This window comes from Moschus berezovskii, chromosome 20, assembly GCF_049115385.1.
Source record: "Moschus berezovskii isolate FMDL1 chromosome 20, NW_MosBer_1.0, whole genome shotgun sequence".
NCBI classification, from domain to species: Eukaryota; Metazoa; Chordata; class Mammalia; order Artiodactyla; family Moschidae; genus Moschus; species Moschus berezovskii.
Window position 1 is genome coordinate 44,894,898 of NC_142479.1, and position 15,924 is coordinate 44,910,821.

A 15,924-nucleotide genomic window follows, 5' to 3' on the forward strand; every position below is an offset into this window, starting at 1 on the left:
GTAGTGTTGATGTCATTTCCTTTTTTCTCTAACCATGGTAAAATATACATAACACAGAATTTACCCTCCCAGCTCTTAAGTCCATGGCATTAGTACCTTCACAATCTTGTGCATCCATCACCATCTTCTACACTTGGAGAACTTATCATCCCAAGCTGCAAATACTAACACCATTACTGACACTTTAAAGAAGGCTCCTGTCAAAGCTATGGTCTTCCAAGTAGTCATGTATGGATATAAGAGTTGGACCATAAAGAAGGCTAGACACTGAAGAATTGATGCTTTTGAACTGTGGTGTTGAAGAGGACTCTTAGAGTTCCTTGGACTGCAAGGAGATCAAATCAGTCAATCCTAAGGGAAATCAACCCTGAATACTCATTGGAAGGACTGATACTGAAGCTGAATCTCCAACATTTTGGCCACCTGATGTAAACAGCCAACTCACTGGAAAATATCCTGATGTTGGGAAAGATTGAAGGCAAAAGGAGAAGAGGGTGGCCGAGGACGAGCTGGTTGGATAGCATCACCAATTCAATGGACATGAACTTGAAACCTCCAGGGGATGGTGAGGGACAGGGATGCATGCCACGCTGCAGTTCATGGGGTCACAGAAAGTCAGACATGATTTAGTGACTGAACAACAATGACAACAAAAAGGGCTTCAGCTCCAAGACCATCACTAGGTTCCCCCACCTCCCCGAGTTGGCGGACACGCCTTTGAAAGGAGCTCAGAGCTGCAGGCAGGCTGGGGACTTCCCCAGAGGAGGCCAAGCGGACCCAAGAGGCGCCCCCCCCGCCATCACCATGACCCCAGGCTGGTCCTCCCCATCTCTTGCCACCCACTCACCGCAGCTGAGCCATGTCTCTGCAGAGTTCTATGTTGGGTCTCCTGGTCCGCTCATCCAGACGGGTCTGAGCCACCTTCAGGAAGGCAGACTTCTCCACGATGGCCTTCTTGATGGACTCAATAGTCATCTCTGTCTGGAAAATCTCCTGCAGGGTCTGTACCAGGAGAAGCAAACGCCCGAGGCTTTGGTGCCAAGCCACCAACAACCTGCTTCCCACCCTGTGCATCTGGGACCCACACTCCTCCTCTGCTGGGAACAGGGGTTCTCTGGGGGCCTCCTCCTTTCAGTGCCATCTGGGACCTGTGGTGGTGGTACGGCACCTGTTCGCACCCTCCGGAGAGCATCCTCCAGACGCAGCGTGTGAGCACTGATGCCACAGAAATGGGCAAATGCTGCAAACCCGAGCTCGCTGTCCTCCTTTCCCCAGATCACCGGCTGTTACATTGACTAGTGCACATTTGTACATGACCCAGAGACAAGGGGGGGCCAGGAACTTTGAGGGCACCCACTTCCCTCCCAAATTTTTGTGCCCTTAAGTCTTTATCTTCCTGCTGTCTTTTCTCACTAATCTCAAAAAGGTTTTCCTGCCAGTGGAGGATTTGCCTTGAAGCAAGTCAAGGTCAAGCTTTGGGGTACCTCCATGGAAGGGAGGAGCACTGGCGGTCTGGTAAGCCCGAATTTATATTCATTTTGCCTTAGCAAAGGTTGCCCCAGTTACCTAAACCTGAATCCCTCCCCACCTGGGAAGCCCTTGAAGAGGTAATGAAGTTAAAATGAGGTCATTAGGGTTGGTCCTAATCTAGTCCGACTGGTGTCCTTATAAAAAGAAGAGACTGAGTCAGACATGCAAGCAGGGGAGACCAAATGATGATGCTGGGACAGGGTGACCATCTACAAGTCTAAGAGAGAGGACTTGGAAGAAACCAACCCTACTGATAACTTGACCTCAGACTTCAGCCTCCAAGACTGAGAAAATAAATGTCTGTCGTTTAAGCCACCCTGTCTGAGTGCTTTGTTATGGCAGCCTGAGCAAATTTAATACAGCGGTAAATAAAAATTTGTTGAACAAAGGGACTCCATCATGTCACTTTCTAAAACGTCTTTAGATGGTCTCTCACTGGCCAGGGGACCTTGCCTTTAGATGACCTCTCACTTCCCTTTAGATGCCCAGGGAATTGTAACCCTTCCCATCAATGAGATCCACGGTCTGGCTCCACCTAGTTTCCAAGCTTCTCTTTCAGGACACACACTGTCCATGCCAGCCAGACCAGGCTCTTTACAGACCTGACTCAACCCCTGATCTGCTACCTCTCGAGGCTTTGTTCGTGATGCTGCCCCACCTGAATGTTCGCTTCTTCCTCCAAACCCTGAAAACAATTTCTTTATTGGCTATTTGGCAACCACCACTTATAATTTTCTATTGTTTTTAATTGTGTGTGAGCTTTTCAAGTTACACACACCTTCTCTACAAATATAAGCTTCCTGGAACAAAAACTACCTTTCATCCATTTCTCTGCCCTTCACCGAAGTAGAAGCTGTCTGGCCCAAATGTTTGTGGCCCAAAGAATTCACCATGAGAAGGGAAGGTAAATTCCTGCAGCCTGGGAAGAATGTCTCCCTCATTCAAATAGTACCTCCTTAGAGAAACACAGCCAACAGTGTAAGGTTCTTAAAAAGAGAAACAGAAAACTATATGCAGCATAATCCACAGAAATAATAAGGGTTCCAAGCCCGATACCAGGTAATACAAGAGCCCCTTGTTTATCTTGAAACCCACGAATTCTGCCTAAATCCTTCATTTTATTGTCCTTATAAAACAAAAGCACTTTAAAATGTTCAATATCAGAAACATCTTGAACCACCTAATAGTTTCCTGTGTTTTTTGATTTTATATCCCAGAAAAAAAGAGGGCTGAAATAATTTAACAGAAAACATCCCTACCATATGTTCTAATAATTAATTCACTTGCTAGTTACATAGAGTAATTCATCAAACTTTAATAATAATATTTTTGTAACTGTTAAATACTAGGAGCCTTTCATGATATAGTACATCTTTGTGTTCCCCAAACCAGTGGATTCCAACTTCATGCTGACACCTGGCTACCTGGCTAACATAAATGGTGCGCTTCGTACAGGTTCTCATTTTCTTTAGTCTGTATGGCCAGGAAGTTGTGTGCCTTATGGTGGAGATCTGTGGTCCCAGGGCCCCTGCCCTATCTCTCCAGGTCAGCCGCAGGGCCCACCCCCCAGAGCCAGGCTTACCTTTGCCAGGTGAGTCTGAATCTTATTTTTAGCATCTGCAGTTTCAGCGATGCGGTTGGTGAAAGCCAAGTTCACCTTGTTGAATTGATTCCACATCTCGTTGGCCGTCACCACCAGGAGGTTTTGGATGTCGTCTCTCAGTTTCGCAGAGGCGGCTCGCTCACTCTGGGAGCGAAGAATGTTGTCGTCGGTAAATTTGGCCCAGGACTCGGGCACTGAGACCCTGAAGAGAAAGGAAACAGATCCAGACAACGGAAACAATGATGAATCAGCCTAGACAGTCTGCAGGCAACCGTCCATCCGGCGAAAGGAAAAAAAACAAAACAAAAACCAAGTTGCTTGATTCTGATTTTATTGCATGAAGTGTAAACATCAGCGCAAAGCACCTTTTAAACCTGTCTTAATTGTTCCTTGTTTCACTGCTTACTCTGGAAAGCCACAGCATATATTAAGTTCACTACCAATGTAGGGGGAGAAAGGATTGCTGAAGGGTGTGAGTATGTCCATTCATTAGAAAGGTGTCTCACCAGCCCCATAAGTGACACGAAAAACTGTTCAACCTCAGGACTAATCAAAGAAGTACTGCTGAAAACAGCTTACCAATAACCCTTTGTCAGAACAGCAAAGAGCTAAGAGAACGATTACTTTCCGGTGAGCATGTTTAGAAACAGATTCGCTCATATCCTGCAGATGTATGTGTTAGTCGCTCAGTTGTGTCAGACGCTTTGCGACCCCATGGACTGTAGCCCACCAGGATCCTCTGTCCTTGGGATTTCCCAGGCAAGAATACTGGAGTGGGTTTGCCATTTCCTCCTCCAGAGGATCTGCCCGACTCAGGGGTTATGCATCTCCTGCACTGGTAGGCATTCTTTATCGTCTAAGCCAGCAGGGAAGCCCTATCCTGCAGGTAGGAATGTTGAATTGCTACAGGCCTCGTGGAGAGCAATGTGAACTGAGTCTCTCAAATGTCATAACCCAGAAATTCCACTTCTAATTGACATGTAACATTACATCAGTTTCCAATGTGCAACATAATGATTTGATTTATGGATATATTGCAAAATGCCAACCACAGTAAATCTAACTAACATCCAGCATCACACACAGTTACAAATCTTTTCCTTAGGCTGAGAATTTTTAAGATCTCTTCCTGGTGGCTCAGACAGTAAAGAATCTGCCTGCAATGCAGGAGACCCAGGTTCGATCCAGGGATCAGGAAGATCCCCTGAAGGAGGGCATGGCAATCCACTCCAGTATTCTTGCCAGGAGAATTCCATGGACAGAGGTACCTGGCAGGCTACAGTCCATGGGGTCGCAAGAGTCAGACAGAACTGAGTGACTGAGCACACACACAAAGAAAGGTAGCACAGGGTTATCAAGATGCAGACAGACAGGTCCTCTCATAGAGAAAAGACCATCCATCCCAGATCACATCCAGGGGCCTGGCAAAGAAACCATGGACAGGGCAAGTCTAACAAAGAGTGGAAATGAAGTATTCAACGTTCAGCTGTTGTTCAGCTTGTACTCCTATCACCTCACACCCCCCATTCAGGGTATCTAACATACTGGTAACATTTTATTTTCTTTATGCTTAATTGTGTTTTCTAGGTTTTCTGCCTCAAGCAGGTGCTATTTTCATAATCAGGATTATAAACAACAAATAATTATTTTACAAAAGATCACAGGATGCAAGTGGCCACAGAACACGTGAACTTACTGAGGACCTGTCCATAGCAGGTGAGTCTTACCCTTCTGCATCCTCCCATGATTTCCAACTTACCTGTACGCTGCCTCCTTTGGAAAGCTGCTGCTGCTGCTAAGTCACTTCAGTCGTGTCCGACTCTGTGTGACCCCATTGACGGAAGCCCACCAGGCTCCCCTGTCCCTGGGATTCTCCAGGCAAGAACACTGGAGTGGGTTGCCATTTCCTTCTCCAATGTGTGAAAGCGAAAAGTGAAAGTGAAGTCACTCAGTCGTGTCCGACCCTGAGTGACCCCACGGACTGCAGCCTACCAGGCTCCTCCATCCATGGGATTTTCTAGGCAAGAGTACTGGAGTGGCTTGCCATTGCCTTCTCCGCCTTTGGAAAGCAGAGAGAATTAATTCAGTGGTGTGGAAATCACAGGCAGCCTGTGCCTACTTACGTGGCATCCACCCTCTCCACTCCACGGAAGTAGCTGATGCCTTCCGACGTATTTCGCAGATGGTGGCATTTATCATCAATCCTGTAAGCCGACTGCTTGTCACTCAGGTCCTTCTCCAGCTCGTGCTGGGCAGCTCTGTTGGCTCTAAAAGGCAGGAAGAGACAGAGCTTCAGGCTTAGGAAACAGTGTCACACAAGGAAGCATGACTGCCCTTCTGGGTGGGGAACCACCCCTACCCCCCACCCTATACTCATCCCCACACCCACTCCCTCCCATGACCTCCCACGAAAGTCTGCTCCTTCACACAATGTCCAACTTCTCCATTAAAAGGAGCTTCCCCTGCAACCTAGACGTCCATCAACAGATGAATGGATAAAGTTGTGGTACATGTATGTGTGGAATATTACTCCATGAAAAGGAATGAATTTGAGTCAGTTGAACTGAGATGGATGAAACCCAAAGTCTGTTATACAGAGTGAAGTCAAGTCAGAGAGAGAAAAACAAATATTGTATATTAAGGCATATATATGGAATGTAGAAAAAACGGCACTGATGAACCTATTTGCAGGGCAGGAATAGAGAGACAGACAGACAGAACAGACTTGCGGACAAAGCAGGAGGAGGAGAGAGGGTGGGACGAATTGAGCATATGTAAAATAGAGAGCAAGTGGGAAACTGCTGTACAGTACAGGGAGCTCTGTGACAACCTAGAGAGGTGGGAATGGGTGGGAGGTGGAAGGGAGGTTCAAGAGGGAGGGGACATATGTATACCTACGGCTGATTCACATTACTGAATGGCAGAAACCAACACAACATTGTAAAGCAATTATCCTCTAATTAAAAAAAAAAAGGAGCTTCCCCTGGAGATGTCCATACATACGAGGGATGAGAACTCTGTCCAGACTGCCCCTGCTATGGGCAGAAGATGTGTGGACACAGAGAACTGGGTATCTGCAGCCCCTCAGGCTGGCCCCCATCTTCCTAACACACAAACCGTCCCAGACAGGACACAGGTTTGGAGCAATCTGTCCACATGTGTGCTTCCCTTTCCTTCTTCCTTTTCCTCTTCTACATCTTAACCCCTTGACCTTCTATTCCTGGAGAGCAATCCCCTGTGAAGTTATTAGGAATTCAGAGTCAGCCTCCTTCAATCTGTAAATGACCTCAGTTTGTGGTCACCCCAGGTCTGAGAGGTTTGCCAGGAGATAGAAACCAACAGTCAAAATGAACCTCCCTGGCAGGAGCCAGTGTGCAGAAAGAGATCAGGAATTGCGGTACCTAAGCTCATGCTCCAGCGGCCACCCTCCTGGGAAGGAGGAGCCATTGGTGAGCTCTGAGATGCTACAATCAGAGAGTACCTACTCAGCACCCAGGAAGCAAACTGGACAAAGCCAAGGTCTCCTCCCTAGAGGAGCATACATCCTACTGCAAGGCTACAGGCAGTCCCCATAAGAATAGGCAAATCCTGTGGCCTGTTAGCAGAACAATTCAGAAAACAAAGCAGGACAAGGGAGCCAGGAATGTGAGTGATGATTTTAAACAGGATAGTCAGGGTAGGACTCCTAGAGGAGGTGGTGCTTCACCCAAGACTTGCAGAGGGAGAACCAGACCAGACAAAGCCTTACTGGCCATTGGAGGGAGTCAGGTTTTTCTCTTAGGTGGAATGAGAGACCACTGACTTACATTCTTAAAGGATCATTCTGATGTGGGGTTGACAACAGACTTCAGGGGACAGAGAGGTCCCATTAGCAGACACATGCAGTCACCCAGGTGAGAGACGGTGGCAGCTTAGACCAACAGGGCGGCAGTGAAGGAGGTGAGAAAGGCTTAGATTCTGGAGATGCTTTAAAGATTAAACCAGGGGAATCTCCTAGGAGATCAGACATCGGTAAAAAATAAAAAATAAAACCTGATGTTGAGCCACTGGAATAGCAGGAAGCTCTCAGTGGAGGTGGGCAAAATTGAGGGTGGGTTGGGGAGAAGAACACAGAAGGTCTTGCTTAATGTCTGAGTGTCTATTAAACATCCAAGTGGAGATACGAAGTGGGCTGTTGGAACTGGGGAGAAAGTTCTGAGCTAGAGTAAAAATTGAGGAGGCAATCGCATAAATCTCATACAGAGAGCACCTGAAAGAAACGAAGAACTGGATAATCCGAGTCATTTCTGAATTCTGGTCTCAGCACAGAAAAGCCACCCAGGAAAACCTGCATGGGACTGAACCAGCTGATTCCTAACTTGGCCTGTGCCTTTGGGTACTTCACCAGACCGGTCAGAGCTCTTAAGTTTGTGGTTTGTAAAGTAGAAATGAGGGTAGCGGCATGCAGGTCATCTGCATTTTGTCAGTTCTAAGTCAGTGCATCCGTGTACACAGGATGAGAGAAGAGGGAGCTGCCTTCCTGCTGTTTCCCGAGTCCAGTCTCTCGCCTCAGGCTACTGGGTTGAATCTCTGGGACTCGAAGACCTTCCTCATCTGTGGTCTGGGACCAAGATGCTCCCCAGGCTTCCTCTCTTGGGCTGACACCCTTGACCTCCTCTGACCTGACTTCAGAAACCTCCTTAGGAAGGTCTTCTCTCCATCTACCACCCTAGCGCCCAAGATGGGAGAGATATATGCTGCCATGTTGGTTTCTAATGAGACTCCATTCTCAGCTGAGATCCTCGCTGGTTTCCTTGTTTCTTCCTTCATCATTCCTCCCAAGACAAGTAGAGTTGAAACCCCTCTCCCATTGCCTCTACTAGACCAAGTCCAGTAACCATGTTAGGGATCCCAGCCCCTATCTCCTGGATGGAGAAACCATCCCAGGAAATTAGGTGGGCATTCTGGCCACTGTGTATTAAAGAACAGAGGATATGGAAGATGGGTGGCAGATTTTAGATTATTTAAAAAAATGAAGATTAGGAACTGGACCAGAAGAAAACAGAACAATCACTGGAACCACACTCAACTGATTCTGCAATTTCCAAGGAGCAGAAACCAGAAATTAATATCACAGCTGTTGTGTCTTGCATTTATAGCTTAAGTGAACTGACCACTTACTTAACCAAGCCATGGGCAGTCAGCCATCCACAACCAGTCCTTAGCTATTTCTGAATTAAAGAGCCCTTTCAATCACAGCTTGAGAGACACCTTAACCATCTGAACCTGACTGACCTTCACAGCATCCATCCTGAAGGTCAGCAGACTGAGAAAAACCACCACTTTCAGAGCACCTGTTCCCTTGGCTACATCACACATCACTGCTGATAACATCAGTACAGGCAGAATGATGTTCCCTTTGTGTGACACATTCTACACTACTTCTTTCTATGGCCATCACCAAATGCATGTTGATCTTTCTAGTCCTTTCAGCCAGGATTTTTTCTATGCTGACAGTTGTTATCATGGCTTTGAACCCTCCTTTGACTATTATTCTTTGCCCTCAACCTCCACTATAAATGTTAAGTACCTACTATCTACTATAGAGCCAGACAGAGGAGCCTGGTGGGCTACAGTCCATGTGGTTGCAAAGAGTTGGACACAACTGAGCGACTGAACTGAACTAAACTATTATTGCCAAGAGAAGAATTTGTATTTGGTTACAGAGGAGGATGGGTGAATGATTGCAATGCCATGGATGCAGTGAATGCAAAGACGTCATCACAGCACCAAGGACCAGGTCCCAGGGTTGCCAGGAATCCAGAGAAGGCTGAGTTTTTAAGGAGGAGTATGGGCTTCCCTGGTGGCTCAGAGGTTAAAGCGTCTGCCCCCAATGCGGGAGACCCGGGTTCGATCCCTGGGTCGGAAAGATCCCCTGGAGAAGGAAACGGTTTACACTCCAGTATTCTTGCCTGGAGAATCCCATGGACGGAGAAGCCTGGTAGGCTACAGTCCACGGGGTGGCAAAACAATCGGACATGACTGAGCGACGGAACAGAAGAGTAAATGTGAAAGTGAAAGTAACTCTCAGCCGCGTCTGACTCTGTGCGACCCCATGGACTACAGCCTGCCAGGCTCCTCCGTCCATGGGATTCTCCAGGCAAGAATACTCCACTGGGTAGCCAGTGCCTTCTCCAGGGGTAAATATAAAAGTGTCACAATTCATCGCTTTTCCAACTGTTGATCTGAACATGTACAAGTCAATCTCTTATCAAAAAATAAAGTCTTCTGAGTTAAAAGAAACCTTGGTCATATTTCAATTTAGGACAAAAATCCTTTCTAAACCATTGCAAAAAAATATTTCTTAAAATAAAAATGTAAGGCAAATATTCCAAGTATTTATCTTAATCTCTAAATAAAAATATGTATGTGCATATGGATGTGTGTCCATGTATAAAAAATCCTTACACAAGAAGCTAAGAGAAATCTGATTGGGAGGCATGGAAGTATAGCTTCATGATAGATTTTTAATTGTATAGAGAAGTTAAAGTTCTTACGCCAGTTGGGCAATGGCCTTGTCCAAATACAGCTTCATCCTTTCTTGACAACACAGAATAATATCAACTTCCTACTCAATTGAAAGAAAAGGAACATTAATGTTTTGATTATTGAACATAATGTTCAAAGTCAACAATGTAACAAAACACCAATGAAGGAAAACTTTGTTCCTGGGAGAATTGTAACATAAAATAAAATAATTTGATACCCCCTTATTTACCTATATGCCCCTACGACACTGCTGTCTCAATAGTAGACTGAAATTCATCCTTTACAGGGTTATAGGGAAATTATATTATGGAACAAGTTGGGACGGGGTAAAATTTTAGGAGTTTTCTTTATCTTTTATTGCTGGTCTTTAATTAAATCAATGGATCAATTAATCAAATTCTGGTGATACACAAGGTTGAACTGAATGCATGGCTTCTTCTGTACTAAGTACTCTTCCAAGAAAAGCAAGTCTGGGAGGGAAAAGGATAGTCTAAAAGGCAGTTCTCTCTGACAGAGCATGTGACTTTCAAATCACCCAGTTTTATGTTCCAGATAGAGCCCAACCTCCACCCTGGGAGGCCAGCCCTCCCCTCGTCCAGCCTCTGCCCACAGCCCAGCTCCTATACTGGTATAAAAAGCTGCACTATCCACACCATCTGCTTGGCCACACACGTGGTACTTTGATGCTGCTAGAATGTATACACTGTTGACATATGTTGTAGCAGAGATTGTTTCAATATTTACTTCCCTTTGAACTTCATATTCACATATCAGAACCCTAAATAGCACCAAGAAGACATTTAAGAAGTGCACATAAGCACTGTTGCCACTTTTTCAAGTGAAAAATGATCACACCATCCTATTGAACAATGAACTCCTAAACACTCTCCTGTGACATAAAACAATACTGTGATGAACAGCCTCAAAAATATTTAGACACTACTAATGGGGATGCCTTTTTTCAAGGTTTTGACAAATGCAGCCAAGTTTCCCTTCAGAAAAGTTATCCCTAGTTATTAATCTAACAATAAATGAAGGTGAATTTCCTCACCTCACACACCCAGTGGACACTATGATTGTTCTCAATCTTTGCTGACGTGACAAGCTCCCCACATAAAAGCACACTTGTCCAGATTTGCATTTTAATATTATGACTATGTATTGGTTCTTGATTTGACTTGCTTCTTTTGTGAACCACCTGTTCATGTGCTTGTATACCTTTTCTCTTATGTTTATTTATAAATATTCTTATATTTAAATTCAATCTTTTCCCATCATATGTCATAAGTATAACATATGTATCATAAAGTATTTTTTTACCAGTTTGGTCCTTGCCTTTGTATTTTGTGTGTGGTGTTTTTGATACAGACATTTAAAGTTCCCCCTTTGGTTTTCTGCCTTCATTAATTTGATTTTAAAGTCCTCTTCTCTTCAATGTTAATTATTACTCAACGATATAATCTTCTTATTCTTTCATTGCTTAATTGGTGAACATAAAAATATTATGCCCAGAGCTTATTTCAGTGATAAGCCTCCTGCCTGATCCTCCAATACTCTGAATGATTGGAGTAATGAAAAGCTAAATTCCCACAACATGTGACCAAGTTCCCCTGCTCTTACAGGCACCAACGATTTCCCACATGTTCTCATCATGGGTTGTACATATCTTTGATTTTTAGTACTATTCAGTCTTCATCTTTCTGGCCTGGTGTGTGTGTGTAGCTAGTTCACAGAGGTGTTGACAAAGGGTCCATGGAATACTCCTTCAGTTCAGTTCAGTTCAGTCGCTCAGTCATGACCGACTCTCCGCGACCCCATGAATCACAGCATACCAGGCCTCCCTGTCCATCACCAACTCCCGGAGTTCACTCAAACTCATGTCTACAGAGTCGGTGATGCCATCCAGCCATCTCATTCTCTGTCGTCCCCTTCTCCCACCCCCAACCTTTCCCAGCATCAGAGTCTTTTCCAGTGAGTCAACTCTTCGCATGAGGTGGCCAAAGTATTGCAGTTTCAGCTTTAGCATCAGTCCTTCCAATGAACACCCAGGACTGATCTCCTTTAGAATGGACTGGTTGGATCTCCTTGCAGTACAAGGGACTCTCAAGAGTCTTCTCCAACACCACAGTTCAAAAGCATCGATTCTTCGGCGATCAGCTTTCTTCACAGACCAACTCTCACATCCATACATGACCACAGGAAAAACCATAGCCTTGACTAGACGGACCTTTGTTGGCAAAGTAATGTCTCTGCTTTTTATTAGAAAACACTTAAAACCCAAAATCTCAGTGAGCTTTTATGCTGTGTGTACACAATGCACACAGAGGGAATTCCTGGAAGTTCAAGTGGAAAAAAACTACATTTAATGAGACACTTGCTGTAAGATCCTTCAGCAGTATTTTTTACATCTGAATTTAAATAATGTCATATGGTGAACGTCATGGTTGGAGGTAGAAGGCTTCGTGGGGATAGGGAATGCCTGAAACCAAAGACTTTTGGAACCTGTTCCCCAACGCTAACACCTACTAATCCGTACTCATACATGGGCCTCCAGGAAATGCTCCCAATGGAAGAAAATGCAGGTCAAATGCCTTATCCCCTTAACCACCCATGAAAAGAAAGTTTACAGAAGATGGTGGACACAGAGAGAGGGCAGAAGTGTGAGAAGAGCCCAAATGTAATCAGATCAATAGCTACTGCCCGACACCCAGGGAAGCAAACAGAGATCATGGCAGGAAACTCAAGAACAGCATACTAGGAGCCTGGCAAGTGGGCCTACTCCCTCTGGATCCTGAACTTGGGGAGGAACAATAAACCTCATGAATAAAAGGGTCACGGTGACTGCTCTGCATTTCTCAGAGTCTCAGTGATCAGAGTGAATATGTCATGGCTTAAGATGGAAAGAGAACAAGGAGACGCATCCAGGCATTTGAAGAATCTCGAATGAATCCTACTCTTTGAGCAGGTGAAACCTTTGCGAGGCATCAAGTTACGATTCTCCTCTTGGGAGCTATATATAGTCTTGGGATGGGGAGAGGGGTTGGGGGATAGAACAGAGACTTAACAGCCTTTGGCTTCCCCTCACCTCAAGCAAAACCCCGCCATGTTGCCTCACACTCCTGGGTCTTGGGTGGGATAGTGGTTAAAGACACTTTGGCATCAGATAGCCCAGCTCCAAGGCTGGCTTTGCAGATGCTGGGACCAAAGGCAAGTTATAAACTAAGGGAGATAACACTTACCTCTCTAGGCTGCAGGGTAGATAATTACATACCTCACAAGTGAAAAGCTCTCAATAAGGCGTGGACCTTACAACCCAACATAGGTCATAGAGCGTGACTTAGAACTTGATCCTCAGGCACAATGTGGGCTCCGCCCTATTCTCAGCTGAGGGACATCGGCCAGGTCACAAGAACCCTGAATGCTGACCACACATGTGGCTGTGTGCTGACTCGGCTATACCCTGAACTGTGGACATACAGTCATTTCTGGGACCTCACTGTTAAACCCAGACCCTGCTTCTAGCAGAGTATCGTTCTATGTATCCATGTTAACTGAGCCTTTTTAAGTTTGGGGAAAGTGGCTCATCTAACACACTCTTAACAGACAGAAGAGGTTACTAAAATCAAACTTTAAAAATCAAACTGTAAGTCCAATTATATCTGGAATCCGGATGATGACAAATATCACCTATAGGAGTAGACACTCCATTTCTTTGTGGGGTTGTTTTGTTTGGTTTGGGATTTTTTGTTGTTGTTGTTGTTGGGATTTTTGTTTTGTGGAATCTTAGTTCCCCAATCAGGAATCAAACTCATGCCCCCTGCAGTGGAAGTATGGAGTCTTAACCACTGGACCACCAGGGTTTCTATATACAGTGTTTTGTAATGATGATACTCTCAAATTCTCATGTATCCTTGAGATTGGGATGCAGAAGGTGTTTCCTTAGAGATCTGCACTCTCAGTATTTGCTCCTCCATCACTTGAAGCTGACCCATCACCCAGTTAGTTGTGAGGGGGCTATAGTCCCCCAACCTATTTAGAGGTGGAAATCCCAAATAGGGAAGGCATATCTTGCTACTGGCGGTGAGATCCCAGCCAGACATTCTTTCCATACTGGCATCAAGGTTCTATTCAATACTGTCTCGGAGCAGAATCCTCCTGGGACTGAGTCATAGAACCAGTAACAGACCCCTCAATAGGAAGGGAAGGCAGAAGGCACCAGGGTCCAAGAACAGTTCACTTTCAGGCTTCATGAATGTGAACGAAAAAATGAGTTACCAACGGACATATGTTTGGCCCTTGGGGATGCAGAATGAATGCCTAATAGAGTATGCAAGCTGAAAACCAGAAACGGGGAAGAGTACCAGGTACATAAGAGCTGAAACCTTTAAGGAATGGCAGAGACCTTGTGAGAGAGAGCCCAGGAGGTAAGGTCAGAGAATGGAGAACAAAATCATCTTTAGTTGGTGGAAGGTGGAATAGAGCCTAATGGGAGAACCAGCAGCATACATCAGATATAACTATAAGCTCCTGGATGGCAATTTCGCTGCATGTCAAAAGCTCTACAAATGCATGCACCCTCTGACAAATCAATTACATTTTCAAAAATGTATTCTAAGGAAATAATCAGAAATACATAGTTATTAATACCATGCCTGTATAAGGGCAAGGGCCACTTGGAAATCTCTGTACCTTCCCCTCTATTTGGCTGTGAACCTAAAAATGTGCTAAAACATTGTCTTAAAAAGTAGCACTGCCTTTCCAAATCTACTTTTAAGAATAAACACCACTGAGCCTGTATCCCACCAAAAAAAGCACTGTTCATAGACATAGTACAAGTCTAATCTCGAAGATATGTTTGTGTGTCTTCAGACCGGGTGACATCTACCTAAGCATGATTACAAAAAAGACCAAAACACTCTAAAATGAATAGTCATTCCTAACTGAACTTTGAGTGATTTTTATCTTTTCTTTTTTTATCTTATTTATCTATTTTTATATTTATTGCATTTTTCAAATTCCCTCAGGAAATATCTATTATTTTTATAACCCACCCAAAATATATCTTATAATAAAAATAACACACTCCTACTGTATAGCACAGGGAACTATATTCAATATCTTGTAAAAAACCATAATAGAAAAGAATATGAAAATGAATATGTACATGTGTATATTTTATACACACACACAGACACTCATATATGAATCACTCTGCTGTACACCAGAAGCTAACAAAGTGAAAGTTGCTCAGTCCTGTCTGACTCTTTGCGACCCCATGGACTATATAGTACATGGAATTCTCCAAGCCAGAAATACTGGAGTGGGTAGCCTTTCGCTCCTTCAGGGCATCTTCCCAAACCAGAGACTGAACCCAGGTCTCCCGCATTGCTGGCAGATTCTTTACCAGCTGAGCCACAAGGGAAGCACAAGAATACTGGAGTGGGTAGCCAATCCCTTCTCCAGCGGATCTTCCCAACCCAGGAATCGAACCGGGGTCCTCTGCATTGCAGGTGAATTCTTTACCAACTGAGTTATCAGGGAAGCCCGTTGTAAATCAACTACATTTCAATAAAAAAATTAAATGTATTTTTTTCTAAATGCTATAAATATCTGATAAACTCCTTACTTATAGATGTCTTTATGTAACATCATTTTTGTTTCTATACATTAAATGGTAAATGCACATTTGCAAGTAAGTTTCTTGTTATTGAAGGATTTTCCCCATATTTACCGTCAGCAGCTCTTTTTCCACTTCATCATGAACTAGATCAATTCCCATTCTCTTCTCTCGATGAAACAGACATTCTCGGGCTACCTACAGACACAGAAATAACGGGAAACACTAATATGAACTGACTAAAATCAGTGACTAGCGCTTCTAATAACCTATTTCTAAGAAAAGTCAGTAAATACTCTCAATACCAACTTTTCAAGCCATTTTGTTGGAAACCAAACAAGAAACTCACTGTGACAACTAAATGAATCCGTACTGCTAGTGAAAAGGTAAAGAGTTTGAACAATTACTGATTTGGAAAGTTGACAAAATGAAGCAGATGGTGTCCTACTTAATCCCTACAGATCATCTGAGAAAATTATTTGGCATTAATTCCTTCTAGAGAATAGTTCAATAACCCAAATCATAGTCTTCAAGATATTATTTCTAAATATTTTCTACTGAGAAGTGAGTGGAATAAACAAGTGATTATTTAAAGACACCAAAATATAGCCAAAAATCCAGGGGATTATTAGGTACCATTTATTGC

General features: G+C 44.2%; 1 protein-coding gene across 1 annotated transcript in view; it reads right to left on the bottom strand.

Moving 5' to 3' along the window:
* Window positions 1-15,924, bottom strand: part of TEKT3 (tektin 3) — a 34,955-nt gene that overhangs the window by 6,170 nt on the left and 12,861 nt on the right. The window contains exons 3-7 of the mRNA XM_055396609.2: window positions 15,393-15,476; window positions 9,670-9,740; window positions 5,257-5,400; window positions 3,113-3,335; window positions 848-1,002 (exon numbers count right to left, since the gene is read on the bottom strand). Coding sequence (XP_055252584.2) covers window positions 848-1,002; window positions 3,113-3,335; window positions 5,257-5,400; window positions 9,670-9,740; window positions 15,393-15,476 — 677 coding nt within the window. The remainder of the gene's footprint in view (window positions 1-847; window positions 1,003-3,112; window positions 3,336-5,256; window positions 5,401-9,669; window positions 9,741-15,392; window positions 15,477-15,924) is intronic.